This window comes from Phoenix dactylifera, unplaced genomic scaffold, assembly GCF_009389715.1.
Source record: "Phoenix dactylifera cultivar Barhee BC4 unplaced genomic scaffold, palm_55x_up_171113_PBpolish2nd_filt_p 001759F, whole genome shotgun sequence".
NCBI lineage: Eukaryota > Viridiplantae > Streptophyta > Magnoliopsida > Arecales > Arecaceae > Phoenix > Phoenix dactylifera.
Window position 1 is genome coordinate 6,737 of NW_024069057.1, and position 12,618 is coordinate 19,354.

A 12,618-nucleotide genomic window follows, 5' to 3' on the forward strand; every position below is an offset into this window, starting at 1 on the left:
GCCAAGTTTCCACCCATTAGGCCTAGATGATGAGAATGAGGTGGCTTCAAAGATGGAGACTAGCTCCATACGTCAGCTTTGGCATCAAAATGGGAGGTGCCCCAAGGACACCATCCCTATTAGGAGGACCAAGAAGGATGATGTGATGAGAGCCAGCTCTGTCGAAAGATACGGAAAGAAGAGGCACCATCCCTAGTAGGAGGACCAAGAAGGATGATGTGAACAATGGATGGACAACAAAAATAAATATTTTTCTTTTTGTATATTCAAGTAATTTAATAGCCCGCAAGAAAGAGAGAGAAAATCTTGTTATGGAAATCCTTCATTATGGAGGAAACAATTGATGGACAATTAATTTGATAATCAGATAAGCTATTTCAATTAATGCACAAAATTAAGCAGAATCTGTGGCATTTAATTTAAGTAAGATATTCTTTGATATATAAGTAAGATATTCTTTGATATATAATAGGCAACCAGGAAGAAGAAGTTTGTTATATATATATTGGATGGTGTATGTTTTTATTTTCATTGAAAGGGTTTGAAAGAAAGGGCTATGGAGGTGCACAATAGTATGAGCCATGGCCTGGTCGCGCTATTGCTGGTGATGATTTGCTTATCTTGCATCATGGCTAGAGTGTGGGCTACAATCGAGCAGTTCGAGGTGCAGCAACACCTGATTCGATTGGATAAACCTGTCAAAAGCATCAAGGTCTACCATCCCACTATTCTTTCAATTATTCTTTTTTTTTGGATTTTTTGGTAAGAAAACATTTTTTGTTCATTGTAAAAGAGTTTTAAGAAGATTTTATAAATTATTTTTAATCAGAAATGTATTTTGAAATATTTTTTGTTTTCACCTTTTTTGTTGGTTCAGTACAATCCCATCAAGTTTCTACTGTAATTTTCCTCTTCTATCACACTTATTTTTTTTTGGCATTTTTCACTGTTATGCTTCTTAATTTGTGGTTTCATTTGCTCTAATGTTTGTTTCTTTAAAAAGAGCCCGGATGGGGATATCATAGACTGTGTCCATATCTCTCATCAGCCAGCCTTCGATCATCCTTCGCTCAAAAACCATACTATCCAGGTGTGCTCTCTTCCCTTCACACTTTCTATTCTTTTCAAGTCCTTCACCTTTCACTTAATGTTTACACCTAGCAGTCTCTTTACTTTGTCTTCACTTTATGCAAAATCTTCAGATGAGACCAAGTTTCCACCCATTAGGCTTATATGATGAGAAGAGGGTGGCATCAAAGATGGAAACTAGCTCCATACCTCAACTTTGGCATCAAAATGGGAGGTGCCCAGAGGACACCATCCCTATTAGGAGGACTAAGAAGGGCGATGTGCCGAGGGCTAGCTTTATCGAAAGATTTGGAAAGAACATGCGTAGGACAATCCCAAATGCAACTTCTATAGAATCCAACAGGAATAATAATAGGCATGAGGTATATAGTTTTGAAAATTTATGAAAAGGAGTAACCTTGGAGTGAAGTATCTCTAACCTTTCCCATTTGTGTTTGTTGGTGGGTTTTCTTGAGTAGCATGCAATTGTTTATGTAAGGGGAGGTAAGTACTATGGAGCAAAGGCAACCATAAATGTGTGGAACCCGAAGCTGGAACACGAAGATGAGTTCAGTCTGTCTCAACTTTGGATTCTTGGGGGTCCTACAGAGGTTCTCAATACCATCGAAGCTGGCTGGCATGTATATTATTGCTTCAATTTCGGATAAATGGAAAGTAGTTTTAATTATATGAAATTTTGAAAGTTCTCGCTTCATGCATTAATTAACTACAGCCGGTTACTCTTTGGTGTGGAAAAAATCAGGTTGATCCATTTCTGTATGGAGATCATAGAACAAGACTATTTACTTTCTGGACGGTAGGTTAACATTTCTTCATTTTTCCGTATTTTCTATGCGTTGTTTCTATTAGTTTCCTCTTTCCTTATGTTGTCCTACCTTATCTTCGAAGTGTTTTTTGATAAGTTATCTTATATTGTTCATTATTTTTAGTTTTTTGGTTCTTTCTGGTCAATTATATGATAGAGATGAGGTGCCACAGACATTCCTGATTTCGACGTCAGACAACATAAGGCAACAATTATGAAAAATTGGAAGGCTTCTAATATTTTTCCATGAAATTGTAGGGTGACGGTTATAAATCAGTAGGCTGCTACAACCTACAATGCTCTGGGTTCGTTCAAGTCAACAAGGAGGTAGCATTGGGAGCCACCATTTACCCCATTTCTAGCTATGGTGGACGCCAATATGAAATCACTTTGTCTCTCTGGAAGGTAAAAACAAAAGATTCATAAAATGTTTATTTCTTCTCCTAACTCACAAACCCTCAACATAACAAAACTACAATAGTCATGTTTAATCACAGTTTCACTTTTCACCTATAAATAGAGATGAATGTTTACATGGTTTTCATTTTTTGAGTAGGATCCAAAAACGGGGAATTGGTGGCTGCAGTATGGGAATCAATCTCCAGTGGGGTACTGGCCTTCTTCCTTACTCCCTCATCTGTCCGATAGTGCCTCAGCGATACAATGGGGAGGGGAGGTTGTGAACTTAAATTCAAATGGTCAGCACACCTCCACGAAGATGGGCAGTGGCCATTTCCCAGAAGAAGGTTTTGGCAAGGCGAGCTTCTTCAAAAACATACGAATAGTTGATAAGTCCAACTATCTCCAAGCTCCTCGAGGGATTCGCACTTTCGCTACACGATCCAATTGCTATAATGTGCACCCTAAGAACAATGGTTACATCTACTATGGGGGTCCTGGTAGAAATCCTAAATGTACGTAGAAGGGCGTAGCTTTTTGTATCTCCATCTTGTTGGGCAAAGCCAATAATGAAAAAAATAATTGCGAACAATCGGTGGACAACAAAAATAAATATTTTTCTTTCCGTATATTCAAGTAAATTATCAAAATCATCGAGCACTAACAATCAAGCCACACAGTCAATAATCAATATGAAAATAATTTAATAGCCCACAAGAAAGAGAGAGAGAATCTTGTTATGGAAATCCTTCGGCTTGGAGGATAACCGCCACTGCATTCGGTTCAGGCAAAACTTCCACCATTGTGAAAATATTGGGAATATAGAGCGCATTTCTTCTAAAGCTAGAGATCCCCATATATCAATATCATCACATATGGGGTGGAATTTTAACAAAAAGCCAAGAAAATCTCTTGAAGTGGGTATGCTAAATCGAATTAAACAAGAGGTGAAATCAACGGGGCAAGCCATTAAAGTTGAAGAACAAACTACCAGGTTTCACCACCTAAAAGTTGAGTAAAATTGGAGGTAAAATTACCATGCAATCTTCAAACAAACTCTCTGATCCAGGAGGATTATCAAACTCAATGTGAACTACTTTGGCCACTATAGGTTAGACTAGACATGGTCCAGTAGTGAGATCGCATCGAGAAGCTAAATCATGTGTCAAACTTTTGGAGTTATAACTTGGTCATACAATACTCGATTTAGATGATGTGTCTTTTTTTTCAAATGGATTACTGTTTGAAATGGATGGTCATGACCAATTTTATCGTTTGGAATACGAAATGGGCCGATCAAATCAAAAATTTTCTTTTTGGGATAGATTTTGACCAGTCGTATGTTCCGATTTAGGAAAAATTAGATAGAGCGACTGAAAGCAAAGTCAATATAGAAGAAGAGATCTATCTCTTTTAGGATTTTAGTTTTTTTTCATATTTATTTCAACTAGTGATATCTAATTTGAGAGCTAAGTTTTATTTTAACTGAAGGGGGAATTTGATGTGGATTGTTCGAGAGCAGATCTCACTAATATAAATGGAGACCATGTATCTTAGTAGCAGCTTTGTATCTCTTACTTTTCCATTTCTTTTCCTTTGCTCCTTCGTCTTTCTCATTTATGTTTGTTCGTGGGTCTTCTTGAGCAGCATGCAATTGTTTATGTAAAGGGAGATAAGTATTATGGAGCAAAGGCAACCATGAATGTGTGGAACCCGAAGCTGGAACAGCAAAATGAGTTCAGTCTGTCTCAACTTTGGATTATTGGGGGTCCTGAAGAACTTCTCAATACCATCGAAGCTGTGGCTGGCATGTATATTATTGTTTCAATTTTGAATAAATAGAAAGTAGTTTTAATTATATGAAATTTTGAAAGTTCTCTCTTCATGCATTAATTATCTTCAGCTGGTTGCTCTTTGGTCCCCAAAAAAATCAGGTGTATGCATTTCTGTATGGAGATAATAAAACAAGGCTATTTACCTACTGGACTGTAAGTTAATATTCCTTCATTTTTCTCTTGTCCTATATGAGTTGTTTTTATAAAAAGTATAAAGATTGGGTGTCTTCTTATATTTTACCCTAAAAATTTTAGGATGATGGTTATCATTCAACAGGCCGCCACAACCTACTCTGCTCTGGGTTCGTTCAAGTCGACAAGGAGATTGCATTGGGTGCCACTGTCTACCCCATTTCTAGCTATGGTGGACGCCAATATGACACTACACAAAAAAGGACATTACCGACTCTTATTTGCCGACGCTTATTTCAAGCGTCGGCAAAAAAATTTTTCCGTCAACATTTACCGACGCTTTTTAAAAGCGTCGGCTAATGACGACGCTTATAAGCGTCGTCGAAGTTAATATGTAATTAACGACACTTTTAACGACGCTTAAAAGCGTCGTTAAAGGCGTCGTCGGAAGCCAAAAAATCACCTCATTTTAGTCCCACATCGGCGGATCTGAAAAAAAAATTGTTTATATAGCCAAACCCAACCACTCTGCACGGATGGAATGAAGGTACCGATCAAGAAGGTTGTTTGTATTTCTGAATGGAGGAGAAGATGCAGACCGCAAATGGTAATTTTTTTTGTAAATGGGAATTCGCGACGCTTTAAAGCGTCGCTAAATTGGAAGGGAAATATTTTTCCACTCTACCGACGCTTTTAAGCGTCGCTAATAGCCAAAAAAAAAAAGCGTCGCTAATGTCCAGGTTTCTTGTAGTAATTAAATCACCTTGAAGGTAAAAACAAAAGATTCACAAGATGTTTATTTCTTGTCCTAAATCACTTACTCTCAGTGTAGCAAAACTACAATAGTCATGTTTAATTACTTTTTTAACTTTTCACCTATAATTAATAATGAATGTTTATATGGTTCTCATTTTTTGAGCAGGATCCAAAATCGGGGAATTGGTGGCTGCAGTATGGGAATCAATCTCCATTGGGCTACTGGCCTTCTTCCTTGTTCCGTTATCTGTCGGACGGTGCCTCAGAGATACGACGGGGAGGGGAGGTTGTGAACTTAAATTCAAATGGTCAGCAAACCTCCACAGAGATGGGTAGCAGCCATTTCCCAGTAGAAAGTCTTGGCAAGGCGAGCTACTCCTAGAACATTCAAATAGTTGATAAGTCCAACCATCTTCAAGCTCCTCACGGGATTGCCCCTTCCACTACGCAATCGAGCTGCTTTAATGTGCACATTGACAACAATGGTAGAAATCCCAGTTGTCCATAGAAAAATACAATCATGAATATATAATTGCGAACAATGAATGCACAACGAGAATAAACAATCAATGGTTACTCTGTCACGGCACATTTTTACAGCCCATGACAGGTTCCATATTCTGCTTGTCTCGGAAAATATTAGGAAGGACAGGTCGTTGGATTGGGAGTGCTAACCATGCAGTGCCAAGTTAAGACTCTAAATTAATTTGTATTTAGAAAGCAAGCGTTGACATTTAATGCATGCTTTACAATGAATTGGAGGACATATACTCTTTTGGGATGTGCCACATACACATTACTCACCAAAATTTATTCAGAACAAAATGGTGAAGTTACAACGGAGTAGAGAAAGTATACAGGATTTTCAAAGGAGTTACAAAGGAGGTGTTCCGGCACACAAGAACCACTCCTTAGCAAGAGAGACAGTGAAGAGGAGACTCGGAAGAAAGAAAATCTGAAAAGAATGAGAGTGCAGCAAGGTAGCATAGTTCAAAGCTGCAGGTTTCTCATCATATAGTCTCCATCAGAAAAAGGAAACCGAGGCAATACAAGCGGAACAGCCTGCTGGAGGGAACCTTTAGTGCAATTTGAGGGGAGGATGCTTCATCATAGTCTCCATCCTGTGAGAGAACTTCTAGCTGACCCATTTCTCCAACTTGATGATCATGGTACGCCTGGGAAATACCTCCCAAGCTTTGAACCCAAAACCCCCTCTCAAGTAGAGGGGTGAACCACTGGGCTGTAACTCAGCTTGCCTTATTCTGTGTGTACTTATCACAAATGATTCATACAGTACTGCACAATGGTTTGTGCCATCCTTCAACTAAAATATTTTACACACACAAGTTCAATTCAGAAAGGGGCTTGCATCCTGAATTTAGCATCATGTTTCCTGAATCCAAGCTAGCATTTCTATTTCAGATTGAGCTTCCCACATTTTTAACAAAAGACAAGGGTGAAAAAGGCTTTGGGAGACTGAGAAAACTAGCACAAGTTAACCAGATAAATAAGCGAGCTTGGGTAGTATGAGCATCAAGTGTCAACCAAGGTTTGAGAACTCACTACAACAAATGTTGGTTTTGCCGACTTACTTTTCCCGACGCTAGGGGAAAGCGTCGGTAAAGGTTGGCTCACAGCTAACCTTTCCCGACGCTTTGGGTTAGCGTTGGAAAAGCGAAACAAACAACGACGCTATAAAGCGTCGTTATAAGTTTAAGAAACAACGACGCTTATAAGCGTCGTTAGAAATGCATTGCAACGAGCTGGGGCAGCCCATCAAGAATGCTACAAGCATTTTATCAACTTTTTTAGGATCGGTTGCGCAGAAGGGACAATTGTGTCCACTCAACTATACGAAATGGAACGAAATGCTTCCTTCGTATAAGGTTGAGCTTCTTAGAGTTGTTGAGGTAATGAATTGAATTTGCTTACTATCTTCAATTATTTTTTGATTTAACATTGATATAACATTTTTGACTTTGATGTAGACAAAATTTGTCCTTCCTGCAAATAGCCATGATTGGGTGCTGAAGTCCGTCAACCGCAAATGGAAAGAATATAAGGCGAAGCTAAAGGCGGATTGGAAGCACGAGGGCATGACTGAAGAGGAGGTGGCCCGTGTTTGTCCTCCAGATGTAATCTCTCATCAGTGGAGGGAGCTTGTCCACTACTGGTTTTCCGAGAGAGCTCAGGTTGTGTATATTTTTTCAATACCTTAGATTGTATTTACTATTATTATAGATTAGAAATTTATACATTTTATGCATTACATTGTTTATTGTTTTTCGGGGAAGACATATTCCAATATTGGTAGAGCTGCTCGAGCATCACAGACTGTTCCTCACACTTCAGGCTCCATGAGTTATGCGAGGCGTAGAGCTGAATTCGTAAGCTTTCTTGAAATAATTTAAATTTATTTTAAATTATTCTATCATATAGCATGAATACTCTTGAAATATACTTTTTGTTGTAGATGGATGATAATGGGAGGGAGCCTGGTAGGGTGGAGTTTTATAGGATGACTCACACCCACCGAGATGGCAGCTTTGTCCGGGAGGAGTCAAGAGATATAGTTGTATGTATTCATCTTTGGCTTGTGCTGTATTTTTTTTGGTTTTATTATTGGCATACATTAATTTGAATTTTTTTGAGAGATATAGGATAGGGCAACAAATCTTATTTCGGAGCGCGTCGGGGGGTCATCATCATCCGACGCGACCCATAATATTGAAGCTGAAGTGCTCGCTGAATTGATAGGCCCAGAGCGTTATGGTCGAGTGAGGGGTTACGGCGTTGGAGTTACCCCCACTCAGTTGTCTTCAGTGGGCACATATACAAGAAATGCCAGAGAATCTAGTAACACTGCAGAAGTTCGTCGGCTTCAAGCAACTATTGATGAGTTGAAGCAAAACCAAGCAAATTTGCAGTCTCAGCTTACGAATATTTCTTCCATGTTACAACGGTTTCTCCCTTCTCAGGTAAATAATTATATATATTTTAATATTTTACATATTATCAATTATGATATATGAGTTAATGTATCACATTATTCTTAACTTCTAAAGTTTTTTTTTATTTTTTTTGTAGATTCCTGATTCTTCAAACGCTAGTAGAGATGATGATGGAGCTGAATCCCGTCCCTGATGCATTCTAGATTATCTTTTATGAGTTTGATATGTATATGTTTCTGCTTTTTCAGAGTACATTGTAATTTGCTTTTTCAGAGTACATTGTGATTTGTATGGCAGCTTTTCTGATATATGAGTCAAAAACATGGAGTTTTAATCAGATATATCAATATTCATATTTTGAATGATCTGAGTATTTGTGTCAATGTATCAATGTAATACAGGTTCATATTGTTATAATATATGTTTTGTAATTTGTATTTTATAATACTAATTATCGTTTTATTTTTTTTTAAAAAAGACAATTCCCGACGCTTTTAAGCGTCGGTAAAAAAGACCGGCCATTGAGCAATTTCCGACGCTTAAAAGCGTCGGTAAGAAAGGTCGTGGCAGCAGCGGCAATTGAGCAATTTCCGACGCTTAGAAGCGTCGGGGAAAGGTTAATGCCGACGACGCTACACAAGCGTCGGTAAATCACGAATTGCCGACGCAAAAAAGCGTCGGGGAAACCGCTCTGTCGGTTTATCGCCGACGCTATATGAGCGTCGGTAAAGCCATGTTTTTGCCGACGCTTTACTCAAGCGTCGGCAAAAACTTTTCCCACTCTGGTATATCCGACGCTTTGCCAACGCTTGGCTTTGCGTCGGGGGTATTTTAGCCGACGCTAATTAGCGTCGGCAAAGCTCGAAAAATGCGTCGGAAAAGGCCTAGTTTCCTGTAGTGACTCGGTTTCAGATTTGATTTTGGTTTCTTCCCTGAGTCTAAAATTCAGCAATTTCCATGGTTCTGAACTCCAATTTGGCCATTTCTTTTCAAAACCGAAAAAAAAAAATCCAGAAGCATGAGTTGAAGTTAGAGAAAATATGATCCACTAAAATAATTTTTCAATATATTTTGCCAGTGCTTCTGCATTCAAAAAAACAAAAAACTATACTTTGGATTAAAATATTAGAAGATCATGTTTAGAGTGCGATATATCATTTAATTCTTTGACATCAATTTAATAGACGACAATTTTAACCGTATTATTAGTGGCAGCACAAGGCCTTTCATATTGACATAAATATTAAGGAAATTAAAAAAATTCTTTCAACCTAATGGCCTGATTGGCCTGGGTTTTGAGGATCCAAATTACACCTGGTGCAACAATAAACCGCATCTTGCTCGTATTTAAGAAATATTATACCGTGTGCTACCTTCGGACGAGTGGATGGATCTATTTTCCGAATCAAAGGAGGTGTGTCAATGTCATGTGGCTTACTATGCTTCTAATCATTGTCCAATTTTAATTGATGGTAAGAATAAGTTCCTTAATATTATTACTCCATTTTGCTTTGAAAAATTCTGATTGCCTTGCAGGGGAATTCAGGAAGTGGTTCGACAAGCCTGGAGACGCTATGGCCATTACTCTCCATGGGTTCGAGTAGCCTTGATTCCACACTGAAATCGGACATCCTGCCCCAATATTGTCTCTAGTTTTATATAGGGATAAGGGTAACAATATTTCACGTCGTAATTAGTAGTAAAATATGCTATAGTGCAACAGCTACCTACGTCAAATAGCTCGTCAAAGCGAGTGTGAACGGTGGGCATTCAGCAGTCCATGTCTTCCTTCCCCCACAAAAAATCCACAGTGAAGAAAAGAAACAAGCAGTGGAGACCGGCACCTCTCGAGCTATTCCACTCCAAGCTGGTACTCCCGGAGACTTGACGAACGGACCATCCTTCTCACCGAACGTAGTAATTATAAGGTTAATTTCTAATAAGAACGACCTAAGGAATCCAGCGTCAGGAAAGCAATAAGGACGGTGCATGCATCATGCATGTACCGCCAATAAGACAGCTTCATGCTTCTGTAAGGGAGTATTTGGATGCTGGAAGATTTCATCGAAAGGATTTTAACAGGCCGAGATCACATTTTCCAACAGAAAGTTAATGAGGTCCCTAGGGATATTATAAATCGTCCATAACTCACGGTCTCTCCTCTTTGGCCTTCCTTCCACTATCGGATATTTAAGAATCACGCAAATTTGGACGCATTTAAATTCAGATTTTCTTCGCCACAACAGGAAGCAAACTACGTACAAAGCGCACTGATTTTTTACTGACCATAATTTGGACATAGGACAGCCAAAGAGATCTCAAATATAAAGGGAAATATTCTTTTCCCATAGTTTCTTGCAACTGAACAATGCTTCTTTCTGGCCTTTTCCTTCGACCTAGTATGGGCTGTCTCTATCCTCCTTCTACGTCCATTGCTATCGAGTGCCGTATCATGACTGCCATCCCAAGCTGAAATGGGCTGGTTCCCTCCTCAGTTTCCATTCCATTTTCTTCCAACCCGATTTTCCATCCTCGGTAGCGAGCGAGGAGGATTCTGAAGACCAACAACCACGAGCGACCTGCCATTCTTGGCAGGGGATTCTTGATCGAGCCACCAGCTGGGAGGGATGGATTAAATTGTGAGGAATCATGGGGGCATGTGTTTAGTCCTACATCGGTTATTCGCCAAAAAGATCTTGCGTACTTATACAGGATTAAAGAATCAAAAAAATACTTTTTGGTTAGCTTTTTTGGGTGAGATCTTGCATTGTGATACATGGTATTAGAGCGCACTCGGTCCATAACCTATGTGTACTCGAGGGACGCTGCAACACGGTTTCTTAAAAGCTGACCATGATGTGTGATGATTTTCTTGTGGTGCACGGTACCGAAGCTATGGTGCGGGCCATAATCTAGCAAGTGGAGGTGTGGCAGCACTTGTGTCGTCTTTTCGGTCACGGTTCTCTTCACATATTGTCTCTATTTAGCAAAATATCTTTTAGGAATTGATATATTATTATTATTATTATTATTTTGTCAATATAAAGAGACTCATCCTAGCCATTCCTTGTTAGTGGATGAAATTCACCTTGGTTGTTAAATGGTTATCTTTTGCTTATCTATTTAAATGGCTAACCATGAAACGAATCACATCCTTTTCTTTCTTATTTTGCCCGACTAATAGGGGAGGAGTTTCCCTCTCTGTTCGCCGGAGCCAGTCACCTCTTTCCTTTCTTCTCCTCCATTTGCGGGCGAGATCGACGCCCGTCATCGCCCCATCCCGTACCAGCTCAGGGTGTTAGAAAACCCCGATCATGCCGCTGAAATTTAAAAAATTCAGATGCAGCGCAAGAGGCATGTGCGGGATTAACCGTTCATCGCATGAACGTTGTTTAAAAATCGTTCGTAGATAGATAAGGATTAAAAACTTTTAAATATTAGAAGATCAGATCTTCACCTTTGTGCAGGTAGATGATCACCACAAACTGATGATCGTGGTTTAGGATGAAGGTTCGCTTGAAGCCGTTCAAGTGCCCGGCCTCTACGGGTATCCACACGAAGCAGAAAACCGATCCAAGCTTTCTATCTCCCCGGGGTGCTAGCTCCCTTGCAGAGATAACTTTGATGGCTGATATCCTCCCTTTCAATCAATCCTTGATTGTGCTTGGGAGGAGGAAGAAGAAGGATGAAGAGAAGAAGAGGAACGAAGCCCTGCAGCTTTCTTTTTCTTCCTTGCGTTGGAACCAAACGGTGGAGGAAGAAGGAGGCCACCAAGATCCTTTTCTTCCCTTTGTTGTTGGTGGCTGAAAAGAGAGGAGAGGAGGGTGGCCACGTGATGGAGAGGAGGAGGGCTTCACTTATCATTAGGGCACCTCCTTTCAAAGCCTTATAAAAGCATCTAGGGCTCTTATTTGGTTTAGTCCAAATCATGAATCAATTGGGTTCAATCTATGCTAGTCCTAATCCAATTAGAACTTGAATGAACCATGACTCAATTGAACTCTTCAATCCTAATCCAATTAGGAGTCATGTTGATTCATTAGATTAATAATTAATTAGGACTTAACAAATCCTAATCTAATTAGGACTTGTTTAATTCTAGTCCTAATCCAATTAGGACTCTAATTTGAATTCGAAGTCCTAATCCGATTAGGACTCTAGGAATCCTACTCCAAGTAGGAATCCAAATTTAATTCAAAACTCCTAATCTAATTAGGATTGTAGGAATCCTACTCCAAGTAGGAATCCCAGTCCTACTCCAAATAGGATTCCTAGTCCAAGTAGGAATCTCAGTCCAGGTAGGATTTCTAGTCCTAATTCAATTAGGACTCTAGAAATCTTACTCCAAGTAGGACTCTTGTTTTAAGTCCAATTAATTAATTCTCTTTGTTCCTTCTTCAGCTTATTATTAATCGAATTGATTACTTGTGATTCCTAATCATGATTCAACCATCGGATCGGTCAATGTCTCTAGTGTGTGTGACCCCATAGGTTCTACTCTGAATGGTAGTGAGATATATTGTGATCTCTATCACAATATCATTGAAAACTCCTTTCAATGGGTCGGAACGATTCCAACTCTACTCATTAGGGCTTATCGATCATCGAGATAATTCCTATGAGTCCCACCATCCACCAGTGACACCTAGCA

At 39.3% G+C, this 12,618-nt stretch overlaps 1 protein-coding gene across 1 annotated transcript; it reads left to right on the forward strand.

The window, feature by feature from the left end:
* The first annotated feature begins 508 nt into the window (after positions 1-508).
* On the forward strand, positions 509-2,893 carry LOC103723770. Its single transcript, XM_039122788.1, has 7 exons — positions 509-712; positions 1,004-1,090; positions 1,203-1,451; positions 1,548-1,709; positions 1,832-1,885; positions 2,153-2,299; positions 2,451-2,893. The coding sequence occupies exons 1-7, from the start codon at positions 557-559 to the stop codon at positions 2,814-2,816; spliced, it is 1,221 nt and encodes a 406-aa protein (XP_038978716.1). The 5' UTR covers positions 509-556; the 3' UTR covers positions 2,817-2,893.
* Positions 2,894-12,618: the final 9,725 nt, after the last annotated feature.

What these genes read in the sequence shown, in the direction of transcription:
- LOC103723770 (XM_039122788.1), top strand. Translation starts at nt 557, where the DNA reads ATGGAGGTGCACAATAGTATGAGCCATGGCCTGGTCGCGCTATTGCTG. An exon ending in CCATCGAAGCTGGCTGGCAT is followed by an intron (nt 1,710 to 1,831) that starts GTATATTATTGC and finishes GGAAAAAATCAG; the next exon opens with GTTGATCCATTTCTGTATGG. An exon ending in GACTATTTACTTTCTGGACG is followed by an intron (nt 1,886 to 2,152) that starts GTAGGTTAACAT and finishes ATGAAATTGTAG; the next exon opens with GGTGACGGTTATAAATCAGT.